At 46.1% G+C, this 22,115-nt stretch overlaps 1 protein-coding gene across 3 annotated transcripts in view; it reads right to left on the reverse strand.

Moving 5' to 3' along the window:
• Positions 1-13,315, reverse strand: part of GPNMB (glycoprotein nmb) — a 64,332-nt gene extending 51,017 nt beyond the window's left edge. For 2 of the 3 annotated variants that reach the window (XM_058434512.1, XM_058434493.1), the window contains exon 1: positions 13,183-13,315. In XM_058434512.1, coding sequence (XP_058290495.1) covers positions 13,183-13,221 — 39 coding nt within the window. In that variant the 5' untranslated portion in view covers positions 13,222-13,315. Of the gene's footprint in view, positions 1-11,066; positions 11,165-13,182 lie in introns of those variants that run through there. The other variant, XM_058434602.1, reaches the window with a different exon arrangement.
• Positions 13,316-22,115: the final 8,800 nt, after the last annotated feature.

Consider the following 22,115-nt stretch of genomic DNA (forward strand, 5'->3'; position numbering starts at 1 on the left):
AGAACACATTACCCTGGATGAAAGAAGCTAGGCACTGTGACCCACGCTGTATGACTCCATTTATATGAACTGTCCAGAAGAGGCAAATCCATAGAGAGAGAGTCTGTGTCCATCAAATGCTTGTAATCCCTTCCCTTCCGTTCTCCTCTAACCCCCATCTTCTGTCTCATCCAGTGCTGGCTTCATGTGGTGCCCTTGTGTCCAAGGCTGGTGACCACACAGATATTCCCATTCTTCAGACTGGAGTAGCTTCAACATCAACAAACCTCTTTCTAATAGTGGTAACCTCCTATAGATTATTATCCTGAAAGATATGCTCATCCCACCAGCAGACAGAGGAGGAGGTGGAGGGACAAAATGGGCAAAGAGACAGACAGTTCCTTTTAGCCCCAAGCTCGCCACTCTTTAAGGGTGGGGCTGCCCCTGCCCCCATGTTTAGTGACAGAGAAGAGCTGGTGGTCCTGCTGGGCTATGTGAGAGGTGGTCTCCTGGAATGCACTGAGCCAGTCATAGGTCAGTTGCAATGAGATGGTTTCCGGATACACATTGTGAGGAGCTGTCCCTGGCTCCTATACTTTGCATAGTGGGGTCCTCTCTGCTCAGAAAACTTCCCTCTCCTTCCATGACAACATTAGCCTCATCACTGACCCGGCCCTGCTGCCTTCTTCCTGAAGTCAGCCCTCTGAGGATTCTAGGGGAGGAGGTTGGTTGCCCCTGATACTCTATGGGAAGGGGATCCACTCCTAGCCAAAACTGGGTGTCACTGGGCTCTCCACCCACTAATTGTCCCAAACCTTCTCTTTGCAGAGGTTAGGGGTGAGTGGGTGGGGGTAAACTTGGAACATTGTCAGCTCTCTGATAGAGGCTGCTCCTGTCTGGGGGCTGGGTGGATTCCACCAATTCTCCAGTACCCCCGCTGATAAGAGGCTGTGGGGATATGTTCTCAGAGTAACTCAAGCTCTGGCTCCTGCTCCCCTCACCAAGTAACAGTACTTTGACTTGGTTCCTGCCTGGCTATAACATCTAAGTGCAGCAGCCTGTTGGCCAGTGCTGACCTGGGACTCGAATTTCATAGCCAGACACAATTGCCCAGCTGTTGCTCTGGGCACACTACTTGGGTCATGGTCTCCTTTTTTGGTATGTGGGGTTTGGCTGAGGGGCCTTGGCCACTGGCCAATAAGCATCTTGGAATGTGTCCTCAATTTAGCTGCACACTGAGCAAGGCTTCCTAGCTGCATCCGTTTTCTCTGGACGAAAAACAGAGGTCAAAGGGCAGCCTAGGCTTCTTCTCAAATATCAATCAATAGGAAGTGCCATAGGTGGCACTGCTCCTGAGCTCCACGAGTGTGGAATAATATGCCCCCTGGCTGTCCCTTGCCTCTTCTCTCCTGGGTTCTATTCTGTTAAATCCCTCCGGGAGAGGGTCCTTGGGAGCCCTAAGAAGTGATCCTAGATGTTTTCATTCCCAATAATAGACCTGAGCAGGGAAACTGAAAACTAAAAATCATTTACTCCCAAGCCCTAAGCCTCTGTGCCACTTCTGATCCTGAGGCATGTCTGATGCTCCCAACGAAGTGATCTCTTGCCACCAGGATGCTTCCTGTACTAGTTTGCTGGGGCTGCCATAACAAAGTAGCACAGACTGGGAACCCTGAATCACAGAAGTTTACTTCTCACAGTTCTGGAGGCTGATGTCTGAGATCAAGGTGTTGGCGGGTTTGTTTGTTCTGAGACCTCTTTCATTAGCTTTCAGATGGCCGCCTTCTTGCTATGTACACACATGCCTGTGTCCTAGTCTCTTCTTATAAGGACACCAATCACCCTGGGTTACGGCCTGCCCATATGCCCTCATTTCACCTCAATCACTTCTTTAAAGATCTTATCTTCAAACCCAGTCACATTCTGCGGTACTGCAGGGCAGGACTTCAATATGTGAATTCTGGGGAGACACAATTCAGCCATAACACTGCCCTAGGCTGGATGGCTCATTCCAGAAGACAAAATAATTAATGGAATCTAAATCAGAGGGAATGCCTGTCTGAGTAATTTCTGAATAGGTAGTTTTAGTGAGCAATATTTTTGGCTAAATGTATCAGCAGAAATATCTCTTTCACTTGGGGCCATCGTGGACCAGAAAAAACTGAGCTATGCTTAGCACTGCCGTTTCTTCCCTTTCCAGTGAGCACTCAATGCCCACAGCCCCACAGGGCATGGTTCCTGAGCCAGTATCACCTCCTATCACTGCCCAGTGAGGGTCCCTATAGGACCCTGTGCACAGGACCATTGTCCATCAGTTAGATCGATTGGCTACTCTTCCTGGGAAGAACCTGGGCCTCTGGAGATGTATACCCCCACCCCCAGGTAGGGCTCCTTCCATCCCACCTACCACGCACCTCAAATGGAAGGAAATTTTTGTAAATACTAAATGTAACAGTGATGAAGTTGGAATATATTCACCAAACATTTATTAATTGCCTCTATCCAGTTGTCTCTTTGTATTTGGAGTCTCTCTATATTTTTTTCAGGGTTCTAAATGTGAATATTTTTGAAGACCCTTGACAAAGCCATGGGCTCTAAGCTCGGAGCCTGTAATGCACTGCAGTTAGGGGCTCTCCAGGTCCTCCCTGTCCATGGCTGTTCCCAGCTGCCCTCTGCAGGATGGGGGGTGGCGGTGGGGGGGCAGTGTTCCAGTGCTGGCTGATGCTTTTGACAAGTTGCTGAGAGGTTTAGAGTTTCTGATTTACTTATTGACAAAATCTTTGTAGTATTACTGAGCTCTGAAAATAGCTTGTGTTCTCAGACGTGGGCAGGATGGGGCCAGTGGGCAAGTGTGGGAATCTTTTCTAGCTTTGCACTCACTGTTCACAGGAAGAAAATATTCCCCACATATTTGCCTGATGTGAGCAGAATTTATGCTTCCCACTTCAAGGGAAAGCACCCTTTAAGAAGTCTACTTCCTGAGGACATCCAAGGTTTCCCTGAACACTGTTTTTGTTTTGTTTTTTTGTTTTTTTTGAGACAGAGTTTCGCTTGTTACCCAGGTTGGAGTGCAGTGGCAAGATCTTGGCTCACTGCAACCTCTGCCTCCCAGATTCAAGCGATTCTTCTGCCTCAGCCTCCTGAGTAGCTGGGACTACAGGGTTGCACCACCATGCCCAGTTAATTTTTGTATTTTTAGTAGAGATGGGGTTTCACCATGCTGGCCAGGCTGGTCTCAAACTCCTGTCCTCATGTGATCCACCTGCCTTGGCCTCCCAAAGTGCTAGGATTACAGGTGTGTACCACTGCACCCGGCCTGAACACTTCTATTATCCAAATTACTCTTGAATAATCTTCACCCCAGGCCATCTTCTCTGTCCACTCCTGAAGAAGCCTCTTGGCCTGGCAAAGCTCTCAGGGTAGGAGTGGGGTGGGCTGTTTTCTCCCTCTCCCTCTCTGCTAAGCCACCTGGTGGTGTGCACTCACTCTGAGGCTCTGAGCTTGTACATTCCTGGCCCTACTGGGTGTCCACATTCTCTGGCCAGGGTGCAATGCTCGATCTTAGTCATTTGCTCAGGGTCCTGTAATCCACACATCCCAACGTTCCCTGATTTCTTACAGAGTGCATCCTCTGAGCTGCAGGTTTCTGGTAAGGTATTTAGGTGTTCCTGAGTCAAGGAGTCCCCTTGAGTCTTTTACTTTGGACAGGGGCCCTCCTGGCATCCAGGGTTCTGTCTCTCCACTGTCTCTCCTTTGCTCTTCTCTCAAGCCCAGATCCAGAACCCTTAGGAAGGGAGAACATTTATACCTAGCTCTACTTTGCCTTAGACCTCTTTCCTCGGGTAACAAGAATCCCCAAAGTAAAGATGATCCATCTTTAGTTTTTTACACCTCCTCCTAGAGTCTGCAGACTGAAGCCTGTGGGATGTCCTCTGGCTTCTGTCCGATGATGTAAGCCAGCACACTGGGGATGCAACACTAGTGGTAGTGGTAGATGTGTTGTTTTTCTAGGGCTGCTATAACACACCACAAATTGGTGAATTAAAACAAGAGGAATTTATTCTCTCCTAGTTCAAGGAGACTTCAAGGAGGCTTGAAGTCTGAAATCAAGGCACTGGCGGGGCCACACTCCTTCTGAAGCCCCTAGCGAAGAATTCTTCCTTGCCTCTTCAAGCTTCTGGTGGCTCCTGGAAATCTGTAGTGTTCCTTGGCTTGTATATGTACCCCTCCAATCTCTACCTCTGGCTTCGCATGGCCCTCTCCCCTGGGTGTCTGTGTCTCTCTGTCCAAATTTCTCTCTGCCTCCCAGGTTCAAGTGATTCTTGTGCCTCAGCCTCTCAAGGAGCTGGGACTACAGGTGTATACCATCTTGTCCAGCTAATTTTTATACTTTTAGTAGAGAGGGGGTTTCACTATGTTGGCTAGCCTGGTCTCGAACTCCTGAGCTCAGGTGATCCACCCACCTCAGCCTCCCAAAGTGCTGGATTACAGATGTGAGCCACCGTGCCTGGCCAAAATTTCTATCTTCTTGTAACACCACCAGTCATTGGATTTAGGGGCCACTCTAATCCAGTTTGACCTCATCTTGACTTGATTACTTCTGCAAAGGGCGTTATTTCCAAATAAGGTCCCATTCACAGGCTTCTGGGTGAAGATGAATTTTGGAGGGCCAATATTCAACCCAGTAGAATTAGTAACACTCAAAAGAGGGTAAAGTTGTTTCCAATTAGTGCACCTACCCTTGTCAGTTTCGCTGGGTCTGGAAACACCCCCACAGCAGTGTCCCTCTGGTTCCATCACCCTTTTTGGAAACTCCACACTTAAACCAGATACAGGGAGCTTTCTGTGCACAGACTGCAGGCACCCAACTCTACCAGACCAGCCTGGCATCCTCCCAGACCTGCTGACCCTAGTGACCTTCCCTCCTAGTCTGAGTGGTCTCGGTGAAAGCTCCCATTCCTCCCACAGTGGCAAAGCCCTGGCCACAGACTCGGCCACCACAGACCAAGGAGTGCCTATATGCACAGCCCACTGACAGAGGCTTCGGCTTCCACAACGTGGAGCAGTACTGGGAAGCTGACGCCCTATGGGGATTTTGAGAGAAGATGGGAAGAAGCCAGCAGATAAGTGACTCGCCTTTCCTCCCCAACAACAGACTGTTTCAAATGCAGTAGGTTTCTCTGGCCTCTCTTGAGATGTCCTGTGAGAATGAGCAATCTGCCGTTTGTTGCAAGCTGTGACAAGCTCAGCAGTCCCTCCCCTGCTCTTTGTTCTCCCTCCTTCACTGACCCATCTCTCCTTTTTTTTTCTTTTGAGACGGAGTCTCGCTGTCGCCCAGGTTGGAGTTCAGTGGCGCGATCTCGGCTCACTGCAGGCTCTGCCCCCCAGGGTTCACGCCATTCTCCTGCCTCAGCCTCCCAAGTAGCTGGGACTACAGGTGCTACTAATTTTAATCGCCCGGCTAATTTTTGTATTTTTAGTAGAGACGGGGTTTCACCGTGTTAGCCAGGATGGTCTCGATCTCCTGACCTCGTGATCCGCCCGCCTCAGCCTCCCAAAGTGCTGGGATTACAGGCATGAGCCACCGCACCCGGCCCCCATCTCTCCTTTTCTATCACTCCTGCCTCTCTTGGATTGTATATTTCAGTAAGACATTAGCGTGCAAGCTTTTGCCTCTGGCTGTGTTCTAGGCTAGGATACAACCTTCTCAGATCTCGCAGTAGAATGTTCCTAGATGTACTCAAAACAAAACAAAAAAACTCCAGCCACTTGAGAGCCACTGTCCAGCTTATTATACTCCCTTTTGGATCCAAAGGGAGACCTTTGTCTATGGTCCCATTAGCCTATTAGCAAAAGGTCTGGAGTGAAAAGGGTAAAAGCATGTCTGGGAGAGGTCATGAAGGGGCCTATAGAATTGGCTATTTTTCTCATTGACTCCATTGTGGATTATTTTACATACAGTAAACATACATTCAATCCATTTTGATAATTGTGCACACCTATGAAACCACAACCACAATCAAAATAGAAAACATCTCTATTACCTCCAAAAGATTCTTTGTGTCACTTTGCACAGGGTCTCCCAGCCCCAGGGACCAATGATCTTTTTGTCACTGTAGATTGGTTTTCATTTACACAAATGAAGTAGTGCCACATGTATGCTTGTGTGCCTGGCTTCTTCCACTCAGCATCATTTTGAGATTGATCCATGTTGTTGTGTATATTAGAAGTTTGCTCTTTCATATTGCTGAATAGTATTGCATTGTGTGGGTATATCTAATTATTAATCTATTCACCTGTTGATGGGTCCACACCCTTGCCCCGATTTTGGCTATTACAAATAAATCTGCTATAAACGTTTGTGTACAAGTCTTTGTGTGAACATATCTTTTCATTTCTCTTGGATAAATACCTAGTGGAATGGCTGGGTCTTACTGGAGGTAGGTGCATGGTTAACTTTTTACAAAACCACCAAACTTTTACAAAGCAGCCATATCATTTCCACAAGCAATGGTTAGATGTCTACTTATTCCACGTCCTCATCAACACTTGGTACTGGTAAATTTTAAAATTTTAGCCATTTTTATCAATGGGTGATGGTATCACATTGTGGTTTTAAGTACAGACACCTGATGACAAATAATATTGGCATCTTTTCATGTGTTTATTGGCCATTTTTATACATACTTGTGTGAGTGTCTGTTCAAATAGATGGCCCATTTAAAAACAATGGCTTGTCTTATTATGAAGATGTAACAGTTTTCTATGTTGTGAATATTTTCTCCCATTTTCTGGTTTGTCTGTTTTCTTGTTTTTTTTTTTGTTTTTGTTTTTTGTTTTGAGACAGTCTCGCTCTGTCGCCCAGGCTGGAGTGCAGTGGTGCGATCTCGGCTCACTGCAACCTCTGTCTCCCAGGTTCAAGTAATTCTCCCACCTCAGTCTCCCCAGTAGCTGGGATTACAGGTGTGCACCACCATGCCCAGCTAATTTTGTATTTTTAGTTTCACTATGTTGGCCAGGCTGGTCTTGAACTCCCGACCTCAGGCGATCCACCCACCTCAGCCTCCCAAAGTGTAAAGATTACAGGCATGAGCCACCGCATCTGGCCCGTCTCTTTGTTTTCGTAATGGTATCTTTCAATGAGCAAGAGTTTTAAATGTTAATAAAGTCCAATTTATCAAATTAGTACAAAAATTCCTTGCCTTCTACCAAGTCACAAAGACTTTCATCTTTCTTCCAAGAATTTTAATAGTGATTTTAGCTTTTGTATTTAGTTTCATGCAGGTCCATGATTCAATTAGAGTTAACTTCTGATTGATGTCCATTTTTTCCATATGGGTAACCTAACCTTAACTTATATGGATATATAATAACATCTCAACTATCAAGTGTCCAAAATTAAACTCCAATTTTCATTCCTCTCTATCTCTAATAAGCCACTTAATCCTTCCACAAGTCCTGCTGTAGCCACTGCTCCCTCCCTGACCTCACCCCCTAGCACCAACCCCACTCTGCTTGAGGTCCCCACGGTCTCCTGCTAGGCTTCGAGCCCACCAGGCTCTCTGACCTCAGTGCCTGTGCACTAGCCACCATTCCCCCAGGAATTTGCCTGGCTCGCTTCCTGACTTCTTCGTATTCTGCCCAAATGCTCCTTTTCAGTGAGATCGTCATTGACACCCTTATTGGTAATAGCAACATCCACACCTAGTATAACCTATTTCCTTTCACGTTTATTTTTAAACATAGCACTTATTATTTTCCTAGATACAATATGGTTGACTCATTTAAAAACAGATTGTCTTCCATAAGTAGTATATGAGCTCCACAAGAGCAGGGATTTGGGTCTCTTTTATTCTTGACTGTCTCCCTAGCCCCAAGAGCAGTGCCTGACCTAGCTGGTATTCAATAAACATGCACTGAATGAACGAACAGTTCTGATTCTTTGGTGGTTCCTGCTCTAAACCTCCTGTAAACGTCCTGAGCTTTGGGGCCTGGCTACATCTAGCCTGGGAGGTGGAGCTGGGCCCACCTGGGTCTGAGGTGGCAGAGAAGCATCTAATGGGGCAGGATCCTCCCACCAGTGGCTGCCTGTCACCCAGAGACTGACCTTCCTCCTCCAGCTCTCATTAAAACACTCTGTTAGATCAAGTGAGGCTACATGCCACTGTCCCTGTTCTCCCCAATATTTCTTGCAGGAGATCGTTATGGGGAAACACCCTGAATAACTCAAATAATAAAGCTTTCTATGCAAAAACTGCAGGGGGTACTGGGCTTTAGGATGTGATTGGTGGTGGGGGTTTGTTTACTCATTTACTTTTCTGTCAGCCTTGTAATGTGAGGTGTGGAGCCAAAAATTAACTTGTTACGAGAAATAAACTAGTATTTTTTCCACACCCGAGTTTGGGATTTGAGAGACATAGTCTTCATGAAACTGTTTGCAGTCTGGGGCTCAGCAGAATGCAGGTTGGCTTGACCTTCTCTTCAGGCTGTGTCCTCACCAGGTTCTTCCACTTTTCCTGAGGACATCTCTCCTGCCTAGGGCCAGCTTCATAGAGGTGTGACTTGTGCAGTCCCACAGGGCCCTAATCTTAGAAAGGAGCTTCGGTTGGTTTAATGCTCTGCTGTCACCATCTTGATATTCCTAATTTTTGAACAAGGAACGCTGTATTTTCATTTTGCCCTGGACCTCACAATTCATGCAGCCAGTCCTGACCCTGCCTCTCGCTCAGCACCTTTAAGCACACAGCACTGAAGCCCAGAACAGTTATTAATATGCTTTCCTGAACTCACTGATGCTGACGAGTTTGCAGGGCTTGCTCAGTGATAATAGGTCTGACCACCCATCGGGCCCTCCAAAACCCACTCAGCTAACAAGCTGAGATGTGTACCTAAAGGGCATCATCTTGGCTCCCTGTAGAACTGATTTCCCATGTTCACTTTGGCCTGAAGCACCCTATTCTGCAAGAGGACATCATATGAAACAGCCCTGAAAAGTCACTGTGGTCCATCCAAAGGAATTCACTGAGGATCCTTTTGAAGGCATTACACGTACGTGAGAAATTTCTCTCTGATCTCAGCACACAGAATGCTTAGCCTTCTCCTGAGGAGTTGTATTCTCTTTTCAGAAAAATAGTACTAGCGGCTGGGCACGGTGGCTCACGGCTGTAATCCCAGCACTTTGGGAGGCCAAGGTGGGTGGATAACTTGAAGCCAGGAGTTCGAGACCAGACTGGACAAGATGGTGAAACCCCCGTCTCTACTAAAAATACAAAAGTTAGCCAGGCACAGTGGCGCATGCCTGTAGTCCCAGATACTGGGTGGCTGAGGCACAAGAATCACTTGAATCCGGGAGGCCAAGGCTGCAGTGAGCCGAGATCATGATCATGTCACTGCACTCCAGACTGGGTGACAGAGCAGAACTCAGTCTCAAAAAAAAAAAAAAGAAATTAGGGACACTGTGAGCCACACAGCTCACTGTTACCTTCATTATCTTGCTATTAGGAAGCTAAGAACCAACTCTGCCAGCACTGTCAGTAAGCATAGAGCCCACAGAGCACACATTTTGTGCCTCCATTTTCTCTTTCCTGTCCTCATTTCCCTTTTGCCTCTGTTTTCTCATCCACTTGTCTAAAGTTTTATCTTATTGTGTATATTTTCTTTTTTTTTTTTTTTTTGCATAGAGTCTTGCTCTGTCGCCCAGGCTGGAGGGCAGTGGTATGATATTGGCTCACTGCAACCTCCACCTCCTGGGCTCAAGTGATCCTCCCACCTCAGCCTCCTGAGTAGCTGGGACTACAGGCGAACACTGCCATGCCCAGCTATTATGTTGCCCAGGCTGGTCTCAAACTCTTGAGCTCAAGTGATCCGCCTACCTTGACCTCCCAAAGTGCTGGGATTATAGGCGTGAACCACCACCCCCAGCCTGTATATATTTTCATAAGTCATCTCACACCCTTTCTAGAAAAAATAATCAAAAATTATTAATACTAAAATAAATCAAATCCTGCAGAATTAAGCCTCTCTTCCCATAAAATCCCTGTAACATAAAAAGATGTTTCAAGACTTGCTCACTTAAACTGAATTGCCCACAACAGAATTCTGGCACAACAGTGACTGGAGTCATGGGATTTGCTCTGCAGGGACCTGAGCCTGGTGTTGAAATGCTTCCAGGCCGGCAAGACCCCGTGACACCCTGAAGTCAGCTGCTCAGGGCTCTTGGAGAGGAGATCACTACCACCCTCTTCCTCTTTTTTTAAAAGCAAAACAAACTCAAATCAACTCACTGGCCACTGGACAGATAAATGCTCCATGGCCTTTTCTGATACCCAAACACAGTGCAATTAGTCTAGCAGGTGGATTCTGCCTCACTGCTCCAGCTCTGCAGGAAAGAGCGGGGCACAGCGAGCCAGCCATAAAGTTAACTTGCTATACCTGTGGCTGACCATTTGACACAAAGCATGAAGGACCGGCTAGGCGCAGTGGCTCATGCCTGTAATCTCAGCACTTTTGGAGGCCAAGGTGGGTGGATCATCTGAGGTCAGGAGTTCCAGACTGGCCTGGCCAACATGGAAACCCTGTCTCTACTAAAAATACAAAAATTGGCCAGGCATGGTGGTGTACCCCTGTAGTCCCAGCTCCTCGGGAGGCTAATGCAGGAGAATCGCTTGAATTCAGGAGGTGGAGGTTGCAGTGAGCCAAGATTGAGCCACTGCACTCCAGCCTGGGGAACAGAGGGAGACTCAGTCTCCAAAAAAAAAAAAAAAAAAAAAAATACAAAACAAACACGCAGGAAGGATGGACGAGGATGAGGCATCACATTATTTAATCATGATGTGTTAGGCAACATGAAAGGGAGAGCAGGGCCTTCTCAATTTCAGACATTCTTGTACCATCCTTATGGTTTTTGTCATACCTGTTTACCCCTTATATTTTCCACTTAATATTTATCTTTGAATCTACTAGCTACACTTTAATCTCACTCTAGGCAACAGTACCTATGAAATCAGGAATTCTATATGCTAGCTATGTTTTTTCCTAATCTATCATAAACATTTGCCTATTAAAAATTTTAAAATGTGTTCACGTACCTCCTAATGTCATCTTACATACTACTAGATGGGCCACACTCTGAGACACATCAAACGAGAAACTTGATCCTGGGTCTCATAGACCCAGGAAGCTGTTGGCCATACTGGGATTTGGGGATTATAGAAACTGTTCTTTAAAAGGGTCTGCATATATATATATATATATATATATATACACACACATACATTATTGTAAACAGACATCACTGAATATCATAAATGTAATTGACCAAAAAATGAGTAAAATTAGCAAACACTTGTATATTGATTCCACCTTCTCAATTAAGTAATGGAAGTAGGTCAGCTGGTTTTTCATCTGCTTCAAGCATCATTTACTTAGAGATTTTGTTTTAAGTTGAATAACTTTTCCTTCTGAGCTTCTCTCTTCTAAATCTCATGAGTAAATGGGGATTAGGTAGTTACACTAAGTTAAAGTGCTATTTTCAAAGAATAAAGAATAGCTAACGTATGTAGATCTAGAAAAAAAATTAGGTTTGGGAAAACCAAATAATCATAGGGTAGAGCCTTTTACACCATTCCAGTTTCTGTTTCTAGGTTTCTTCTGATAAAATTGAGCCTTTAAAACAAATGTTTACTAATGCCAATAGGGCAATGTTTGTAATGCCCTTTAGAAACAATGCTGGCAGTGGGCTGGGCGCAGTGGCTCATGCCTGTAATCCCGGCACTTTGGGAGGCCGAGGCGGGTGGTCACCTGAGGTCGGCAGTTCGAGACCAGCCTGACCAACGTGGAGAAACCCTGTCTCTACCAAAAATACAAAAAATTAGCTGGGCATGGTGGCACATGCCTGTAATCCCAGCTACTTGGGAGGCTGAGGCAGGAGAATCGCTTCAATCCAAGAGGTGGAGGTTGCAGAGAGCCGAGTTCGCGCCATTGCACTCCAGCCTGGGCAACAAGAGTGAAACTCCATCTCAATTAAAAAAAAAAAAGAAAAAGAAAAAGAAAAAAAGAAACAATGCTGGCTGTTGTATTATGTTCTGTATTTATTTTATAAATAGTACTTGTTTGTTCAGTTTACCAACCGCCAGTAAAATAAAGTTTTATTCATAAAATAACAGCAAATGTTGTGGCCTGAGGGAAACTGTACTCCAAAGTGGGCTGTAAGGGATCCCTGCGGCGTTAAGAATGCTGATGGAGAAGGGTGGGGAACCTGACAGAAAGAAGCTGGACAGAATATTTTCAGGCTGTGTTTTCACACCACGCTGGGCACACAGGGAGAAGGGGGAAGAGGACCTCTATGTAAGGGTTGGAAAATGGAGTTGGTGGTGTTTTGTCATGGCACAACTCAAGATACGAAGGCAAAAGAGAAAAAAAATTAGAAAAATAATTTTTCTGCAAGATCAATAAAAAGCTTATTTATCAGCAAAAAACAAGGATAGGAGGTATAGCCAGGCTTTACCTGGAGACCTGGGTGGTGTTAGAGCTGGGCTCTAGAGCTAGCCCAGAGAAGTTTGTAAAGTGATGCCAATTATTTAATTGGGCATGAGAGGCAGAAAGGACACATGACGGATTTCTGAGAGATACTGCAGTTAGTCAGCTAGAAGTTCTAATTCATGGCTTCAGGGTGAAGATTTGGTGAGATAAGGGCATTGTGGGAAGGCAGGACCATTCAGCACAAAGCCAGGAGCCAAGGTGAGGGCTGAAGAAGCCAGGCAGGTATCTGGGGACTCACCCCCGTGGCGATGGAGGTGGGGGCTAAGGCAGCAGCTTTCTCTGGCTTGAATCATAGCAGCCTACAGAAAATGGCAAAAGAAGGGAAATTGGAAATTTCAAGGGATTTGCCAGTTCTCTGTGAACTGTTATGGTGGAAGCAGGGGCTACGGGGTAGAGCTAAGAAAGAGGTGCGCCTGCCCCAGGTGACCAAGGGAGATTAGAAGGCAATGGGGCTTCCATAGAAATTTTGTTACGGTAGTTAGTCAGGCATATACGAGCAGGGCAGGAGAGGCCCCCTGCCCTCACCAGGAATGTCAGGGGACCATCAGGTGATGGTCAAGCGGTTGTTAAGCTGTCTCTCTAAAATAATAATTGGTCGCAGCGCCAGGGAAAGGTTGTCTCCCAATAGATAGAAACATCTGAAATTGGTGATTAGCAACTTACCAATAAGATATGAGGAGTTGGGTGAGTGGACTCAAGCATACCCACTAAGAGGCAAAATGACGTAGTTTAACTGGTTTAGCTTCCTCTAGGAGCACCGCGCTGGTAAGGGAAGAACGCCTCAAGTGAGCATGCGTACAACCTCAGTAAACATACTGCGCATGTGCTCCCCTCCCAGGTGCTGGCCGACCACCACGCATGCGGACAGCCCAACCCAAGGGAAGGATCAGGGAGAAGAGATGCAACCCCCAGAAGCATACCAACATATAAAATCCCAAGTCAAAGGTCAAACAGCACACTTGACTCTCTCAAGTTGTCCGCTTGGCCCTCTTCCAAGTGTACTTTACTTTCTTTCATTCCCGCCATAAAACTTTTTAATAAACTTTCACTCCTGCTGTAAGACTTGCCTTGGTCTCTCACTCTACCTTATGCCTCCTTGGTCGAAATTTTTCTTCTGAGGAGGCAAGAACTGAGGTTGTTGCAGACCCGTATGGATTCACTGCTGGTAACAATTTAACAATTAAAAAATAAATTTCGGGGCAGGGCATGGTGGCTCACACCGGTAATCCCTCACGCCGGTAATCTCAGCACTTCAAGAGGCCAAGGCAGGAGGATCACTTGAGGTCAGGAGTTCAGGACCAGCCTGGCCAACATGGCAAAACCCCGTCTCTACTAAAAGTACAAAAATTAGCCGGGCGTGGTGGCATACTCCTATAGTCCCAGCTACTCGGGAGGTTGAGGCAGGAGAATGGCTTGAACCTGGGAGATGGAGGTTGCAGTGAGCTGAGATCGTACCACTGTACTCCAGCTTGGGTGACAGACCGAGACTCTATTTCAAAAAACTAATAAATAAATATAGGCCTGGTGTGGTGGCTCATGCCTGTAATCCTGCACTTCGGGAGGATGAAATGGGAGGATCGCTTGATGCTAGGAGTTCAAGACCAACTTGGGCAACAAAACAAGATCCTATCTCTAAAAACAAAATTTAAAAAATTTAGAGGATGCTTCAAAGAGCCCCTTTGTCCACGGTTGAACTACATTTGGTGAACTGAAGACAGGGAAGAAAGAGTCTAGACATTACAGCCTCTGTGGTCCCCTCCCACTCCTCTTCCTCACAGTGATCACAGGATCCTAACAATGTGACATGTTTGTGGTGTGATGGCAAGTTCCTTAAAGCACAATTCAGCAGTCATGTGCTTGAGGGTGGCAAATAAAGAACTTGTATGTGTGTATGTGCGTGCAAGAAAGAAAGTTCATCCTGACATTAATTGTGTTAGTAAATTGCTAGAAAAACCCAAGTGTCCATCATTAAGGGAGAGATTAAATTCATTATAAGACAGTTAGGCACTGGGATACTATTCAGCTGTTAAAAAGACCAAGGTAGATCTCTGTATCACAGTTGGGTCAGGATATCAGAAGAGCCTCTGTGTATTCCATTTAGGAGGCTTCTACTGTAGGGAGTTATTGGAAAGGCTGAAAGAGTGGAGGTCAGGGAAGCTGCTGCTGGTGACCTCAGCCTGAAGGACCGATGTGAGAGGTTCACACAGGTTATAGAAGTGAACTGGGGCCTGCTCACCCAGTGCAATAAAACCAGATACTCACACTGAGGTTTTTGCAGTGATAGAAAAGAAGGCATTTACTGCAGGATGCCAAGCAAGGGAAATCGTCAGCTTATGCTTAAGTCTCTAACTCCTTGATGGCTTGAAAGTAAGGTTTTTAAGGGCAGGGGTAAATGTCAGGAAAACAGAAGCTACATGCAAATCATAAATCAATACATGGAGGCTCCACATTGGTTTTGGCCGAAAAGGGTGAGATATATTGAAGCAAGGGGCTTACATGTCATAGGTAGATTTAAACATCTTCTGGTTTGCAATTGGCTAACGAAGAGAAGCTTTGTTTAAAAATATGAAGTCAGTAGACTTAACTGGTTAGGAGGAGTGACTTTCTCCAAGCCCTTCAGGAAAAAAACTTAGAACAAAGGACAATAAAGTTTAGTCTTCATTTCTCCCTTATCTGGGGTCTACCTGCCATGCCCCTGATCAGTTTGGGGGGTCCTCAGTTGGGGGTCCAAGCCTCTGAAAGACAACTCAGGGACATACGTGAAGATACTATCTTTAATTTCTATAGGGAAAGCAAACATCTCTGGGACTCCAACTTCTTTAGCTATTGTTTTAGGCTACTATCACCTTCTTGTTTAACAAGTTATTTACTTACTTCTCAGGGCTGGCTAGGCGCCTGGAATTTCCCCTGAAGGAACTTAAGATTTATTTCCATGCATACGGTTCACAGGCCTCTAAAAAAGGGAGGGTCCGTGCTCCATCTCACACAAGGTTGTGGCGGGCTGCTGGAACTTCATGTCTGCCACCTGCCTAGAGGGAGCGGCCTCCAGAGGAGAATGGCCTCTCTCCTTCCTTCTTGCAGATATTCAGCAGGAACCTTTTGCAGGCCAACTTGAACCCGGAACCATGGGATGAAAGGGACTCTGGGAAATGTAGGTCCGGTGTCTCACCTGGGAGCCCGCAGAGTGGGTACCGGTGATGGACAGTTAATTGCAGACTGCCCGTGCAGCCTGAGCGTGCTGCGAGGAAAAGGGTTGAATGCCCACCAGACTTCACAACGATGACCTCTTGGGAGGGGCATTTCAAATAGGAAGGGAGAAGAGGCTATGAAGAGAGAGAGAGCTATCACTTCTCTCTCTCTCTCTATTTTGAGACGGAGTCTCGCTCTGTCGCCCAGGCTGGAGTGCAGTGACGCGATCTCGGCTCACTGCAAGCTCCGCCTCCCGGGTTCACGCCATTCTCCTGCCTCAGCCTCTCCGAGTGGCTGGGACTACAGGCGCCCGCCACCACGCCCGGCTAATTTTTTGTATTTTTAGCAGAGACGGGGTTTCACCGTGGTCGCGATCTCCTGACTTCGTGATCCTCCCGCCTCGGCCTCCCAAAGTGCTGGGATTACAAGCGTGAGCCACCGTGCCCGACCCACTTCTTTATTTTTAAGCAGCTTTGTCGGGATATATTTGAATACCATAGCATTCACCCACATAAAGTGTGCAGTACAGAATTTTTTCAGTATGTTCATAGGCTTTTGCAACTATCACCAGAGCGTTCACTTTTAATTATGTACTTTTCTGTGTTGTTTAAAACTATGGTTACAAGCCTTCATTACTCAATAAATATGATAGAGCCAGGCTGTAACCAAACTTGGTGATTTTGCTGGAGTAATTAAAACAGGGTTGCTGGATAAAACACAGAACGTTCAGTTAACTCTGAATGTCAGATAAACAGTGAATAATTTTCTAGTGTCAGTGTGTCTCGAATATTGCATAGGACTTATACTAAAATTATACATTGTTTATCTGAAATTCAAATTTAACTGAGTGTTCTGTTGTTTTTTGCTGAATCTGGCAACTTAAATGTTAAGCATACACGGACCATATGACCCAGCCATTCCACTTCTAAGAGTTTACTAGAGAGAATGGAAAACATATATCCACACCAAATCTGTATGCAAATGTTTATAGCAGCTTTATTAATAAGAACCCAAAAGTAGGAATGGCCTGTCAACAAGTGAGTAGATGAACAAACTATGGCACCCAAACATAGGAGTACTACTCGGCAATAAAAATTAATGAACTATTGATACATGATAATAACATGCAGGACTCTCAAAAACATTCCACTGAGTGAAAGAAACCAGACTCAAACTGTGAGCTTCTAGAACAGGCAACATTAATCTATAGCGAGAGAAAGCGGACTAGCGAGTGCTGTGGACCAGAGGCTGGGGGACTGCTTGCAAAGAGGCAAGAGAGAACTTTCTTGAGTGATGGAATTGTCCTATATCTTGAGGGTGGCAGTGTTTACACAGGTGTATACAGTTGTCAAAACTCACTGAACCCCATTGGAAATAGGTGTATTTTACTGCTCATAAATTATACCTCAACAATAAGGGATTCAAAGAATACGGACATAAATTTTGCACCAAATAGCAGTGAATTAGTAGCATACGTTTAGCGCTCCAATCAGCATGTGCTTGGTAGTGGATTTGACAATCAACAGTGTTATTTAGTTTAATAAATTGGAATAAAGACATGCTTCTTCTTTCACCTTTCAGATTTTGTCACATTTGTCCAGAGCTGATAGTTTTATAGCCTAGATCCCACTAAATTTATTTGACTGAGAATTGTCCATACCAACAAAGGCTCACTTTGTTCAATGAGAAATCTCCCTTCAGTCCACAAACTATGTATTAATTGTCTTCTTTGGGCCGGGCTTCACGCCAGGCTGCGGTCAGATTTACTGGCGATTCATGCGGCTGATGGCTGAGCAGTGTGGGGAGGGGGAGACAGACATTAAACAAATAAACATGTAAATGTCATGGGCATAAATGACACAGCATTACATTACCAGACTTTGGAGTGCCTCTTTCTTCCTCCTGCTCTCCTAAGGGAGAGCTCACGCAGGCCCTTCCATGCCATCTTCTACCTTCATCTGTGGGGGTGGAAGCTGAGAGTCACCATTATTCATGCCTCTCTTCCTAACTTTCTTTGGGGCAGCCATACCCACAGCTCAGAGACTGCCTTTTCACGCAGTCCCCAGCCTCTCTTGCAGCTTGAGGTAGCCCCTGTCAGTTCTCCCAGGTGAGAGGGCGGAAGTGACTTTCAGCAAGGTAGTTTCAAGCTGCTGGAGCGTGTCCTTTTAACCCTTGTGCTCTTTATCCCTCCTCCTGGAAGGTGGATGGTACAAAGGGCCTGGAGCTTCAGCTGCCATTATGGATCAGGTGGCATCCTTAAGGATGGATGTTGTGTGCAAAGATGGCAGAGCAGAAGACAGAGGGAGTCTGGGTTGCTGGTGTTCAAGAAGCTGTCATCATTCTGGTTCTGGACCACTACCTATGGACCCCATGATGGGAGAGACAAAAAAAACTCTGTAGCTTGAGCTTCTGTTATTTCAGATCTCACTATTACATTCAGCCAAGCCTAACTGATGCAGAGGGGTTCGGGTCTACCTGTTTGGCTGGTGAGTCTTTTTTTTTTTTTTTGAGACAGAGTCTCGCTCTTATCGCCCAGGCTAGAGTGCAGTGGCATGATCCCGCCACTACGCCCAGCTAATTTTTTGTATTTTTATTAGAGACGGGGTTTCACCGTGTTAGCCAGGATGGTCTCGACCTCCTGACCTCATGATCCGCCCGCCTCGGCCTCCAAAAGTGCTGGGATTACAGGCGTGAGCCACTGCGCCTGGCCTGACCGGTGAGTCTTACACTGTAAATTGAAGTTCTTGATGGTTGGGGGGAGGTGAAATGGGAGAAGGCCTGGAGACAAGAGTGACTAGTGAGAGAGGAAAAGAACTGATTCAAGTCTGGGTGGGGCGCGAAGGAGTCAAGGGCTAGGTAAGGAGAGGGATTTTTGGTGAGAGGTCGGAGGCAAGGCGTGGACAGCCTCAAGATGTAAGAAATACTGAAAAATGAGGGAAATGGGGCAAGAGGTCTTTAAAATGTGCTGCTCTCACCCAGGTGCCCATTGGTGGCGTCCACAGCAAATGGGGCTGCACTCAGCCACAGCTGTAGCCATGCCTTCGGCCCAGCTTGGTATTTGCCAGCATACTGGTGACATTTTCCCTATTACTGAAGGCCAGTGAGACCATAGCCCTGATTCCCAGCCCCAATAGTGGGTTTCAGCTTAGGTGGGAGGCGCGGGGCAAGGACAAGAGGAGAGGAAGGGCCTGTGTGGGGCACCCAAAGAGTCCAGGGCAAAGCAGAAGAATTGTAAGGACAAGTCTTTTTTCACTTAGGTGCAAGTTTGTAAAAGAGTAAGCGTCTACACAAAGAATTGCATGCAAATGTTTATAGCAGCTTTATTCACAAGTACCAAAAACTGGAACAACCCAGGCTCATCAACAAAGGTATGGATAAACAAATTAGAGTAAATCCATAAAATGGCACACTACTAGCAATAAAAAAGAAATAGCAAACAACTGACACAAGGAACCAAACAAATGACTTTCAAAACAGTTATTCCTAGTGAAAGCAGCCAGGCCAAAAGACTCCATGCTACATGATTCCTTTCATATGAAAGTTCTAGACAATGCAATCTAATCTATAGTAACAGAAAGGCAGGTCAGTGACTGCCCAGGGACGTAGGGAAGGAGCCTTGACTGCAGGGGTCCTGAGGAAACTTTGGGAGCTGGATATCCTGGATCTTGAGGTTGGTGGGGCTTTCACAATCCACCAATTCCTCCAAACTGTACACATTACAACTTACTGTATGTAAATTATATCAGTCAAATTTATTTAAAGAATAGAGTCTGTAGGGGGAAGTTAATTTAAAAATAAGCACTGTTGCCACGCAGTGGCTCACGTCTGTAATCCCAGCACTTTGGGAGGCCAAGGCGGGTGGATCACTTGAGGTCAGGAGTTCGAGACCAGCCTGCCCAACATGGTGAAACCCTGTCTCTACTAAAAATACAAAAATTAGTTGACGTGGTGCACGCATCTATAATCCCAGGTACTCGGGAGGCTGAGACAGGAGAATTGCTTGAACCCGGGAGGCAGAGGTTGCAGTGAGCTGAGATCACACTATTGCACTCCAGCCTGGGTGACAAGAGTAAAACTCTGCCTCAAAAAAAAAAAAAAAAAAAAAAAAAAGTACTGTCAGTGGAGAGTGTTGGTAGGGATAGGAATAGGAAGAGGAAGAGACTATTATTTCTAAAGAACCCAGTTCTACTCGAGAAGCAAGAGATGGAACTGTACTCTTGTCTCTTCTGTAGCTCAGAATGGAATGGGTTTGCTGACTTTGATTCTCCTTACAACGTAATCAAAAAAATACTATCCTTGTGTTTGGAAGAGATATGGAGCATATTTGTGGTAATGGTGGCCAAATCAAGTTTAATGAAACTCATGGTGAGAATGGCCTCGCTCTGCCTCCTTCTTCTTCTTCTTTTCTTTTTTCTTTTTCTTTTTTTTTTTTTTTGAGACAGAGTTTCGCTCTTGTTGCCCAGGCTGGAGTGCAATGGCTCCATCAATATCGGCTCACCACAACCTCTGCCTCCCTCCTGGGTTCAAGCAATTCTCCTGCCTCAGCCTCCCGGGTAGCTGGGATTACAGGTGCCTGCCACCAAACCCAGCTAATTTTTGTATTTTTAGTAGAGATGGGGTTTCACCATGTTGACCAGGCTGGTCTCAAACTCCTCACTTCAGGTGATCCACCCGTCTCAGCCTCCCAAAGTGCTGGAATTACAGGCGTGAGCCACCATGCCCAGCATGCCCTGCCTTCTTGCCTCTGACTTCGCCAGTCTATTGGCTCTTGTGGGACAAGCCCACAGCAGCCACCTGGCCAAGATGGCAACCTGTGCCCTGGCCTGCTTCCATTCAGCATGGGAAGGAAGAGACCCTTGTTTGTCAGTAAGCAAGTATCCCACTCAGTAGCAGTGCAAAGACATGCTCTCCCTTCCCCACATCTTGTGGCTGGAGTCACTTGGCAGTACTGTGACACATTACTCTTCAGTAAGGTGGCTTCCCTAACTGACCAAGTGTTTGGCCCTGAAGTCAATAAAGTGTTAAAAGTTAGTGAAGAGAATGGAGGAAGAGAAGGAAGGAGAGAAGGGACAAGGAAAAGAAAGAGTTCTTTAAGAGATCAGAGTGGCTTTGAACTCGTGTGTTTCCTAGAACCCAACGCTGTGTCCAGGCTGCCCACATAGGGCCAACTAGCATCGGTCACTTCAGTACAAATGCTGTAGGGGAAAATAGTGAGTCGAGAGACTGGAACAGGGGACCACATTCAGATTGAAGTTGAAGGGATAACCTCTCTGAAGTGATATTTGAGCTAAGACTTGAAGGAGAAGTTTACTCAGTTGAGTGGGTGAAAGTGGGTCCTTGTGGAGGAATTATAAAGAGAAAACCACCCAGGCAGAGCCCTGAATGATTCCAGTCTTAAAGTGGCCAGGCAGGGGAGGAGGGTTTGGCAAAGGAGGCCAGGAAGGAGTGTCCAAAGAGGGGACAGAGAACCAGGAGGGGGCAGAGTGACAGAAGTCAACAGAAGAGAGTGCCTCAAGAAGGAGGGTCTATTCACCTGAGAAAAATAACAAAAGGAGATAATTCAAGAAATACATATATATATAAAGGAGGGTCTAGCAGGTGCGGTTCTTAGGTGCGACAATGGAATTCACCTTTTGCTAGATAACCCAAAAGGAACAGGTTAGAGAATGTTGATTTCTCAGACAGACTCTCCGGGAGAACCAGGAACTAGACCTTGTAAATTATACTTCAACAATGAACAACACCCACGTCCTCACAGAGCTGGTCTGGTGGAAGTGCCACTGCTGCTGCTGGCCTGGGCGTGAGCTGACCCCACCACCTTTGGACATGAGCTGTACAGCAGGTACCGCTGCTCCTCCCAGCTTGGAGATGGCTGAAGCTGCCCTCTGCGGTAGGCATGGCCAGGCCTGTGGTACTTAAAGCTTTGAGTAGGTCAATGATGTCGTAAGAAGAAGAACACAGACATCTGTAACTGGGGCAACAAGAGTTTTCCTTGCATAAGGATAGGGTAGAACAGAGTTGCCACTTAGCACAATTTCCAGGGGCTCCACAGACCACAGTATTATTGTGCCCCTGGGATCACATGACATAGTGGCTCTGTAGGAGACACTTAAGTGCTGATGTTGTTCTCTCCTCTCCCTCCACCAAAATAGCATAAAAGTCAGTGAGCCCTGGTTCTGAACATCTCTGCCCTAGAAGATTACTCACTTTTCATGGGCTCCTGTACTTAAAGACTTTGGGTACCATTTCATAATAAACTAATGCAGCCATGGGGAGCCATGTCCACCAACTTGTGTCCTTTTTTATGGCTTGTTTTCTGATTTGGAAGTGAAATGAATTGAAAGTAACTTAAGCCAAGTCCAAGTCTTCTTTCTTGCCACTCTTCACACGCAGTCAGCAGGGGCCTG

This window comes from Hylobates moloch, unplaced genomic scaffold, assembly GCF_009828535.3.
Source record: "Hylobates moloch isolate HMO894 unplaced genomic scaffold, HMol_V3 SCAFFOLD_1, whole genome shotgun sequence".
In the NCBI taxonomy this organism is placed as follows: Eukaryota; Metazoa; Chordata; class Mammalia; order Primates; family Hylobatidae; genus Hylobates; species Hylobates moloch.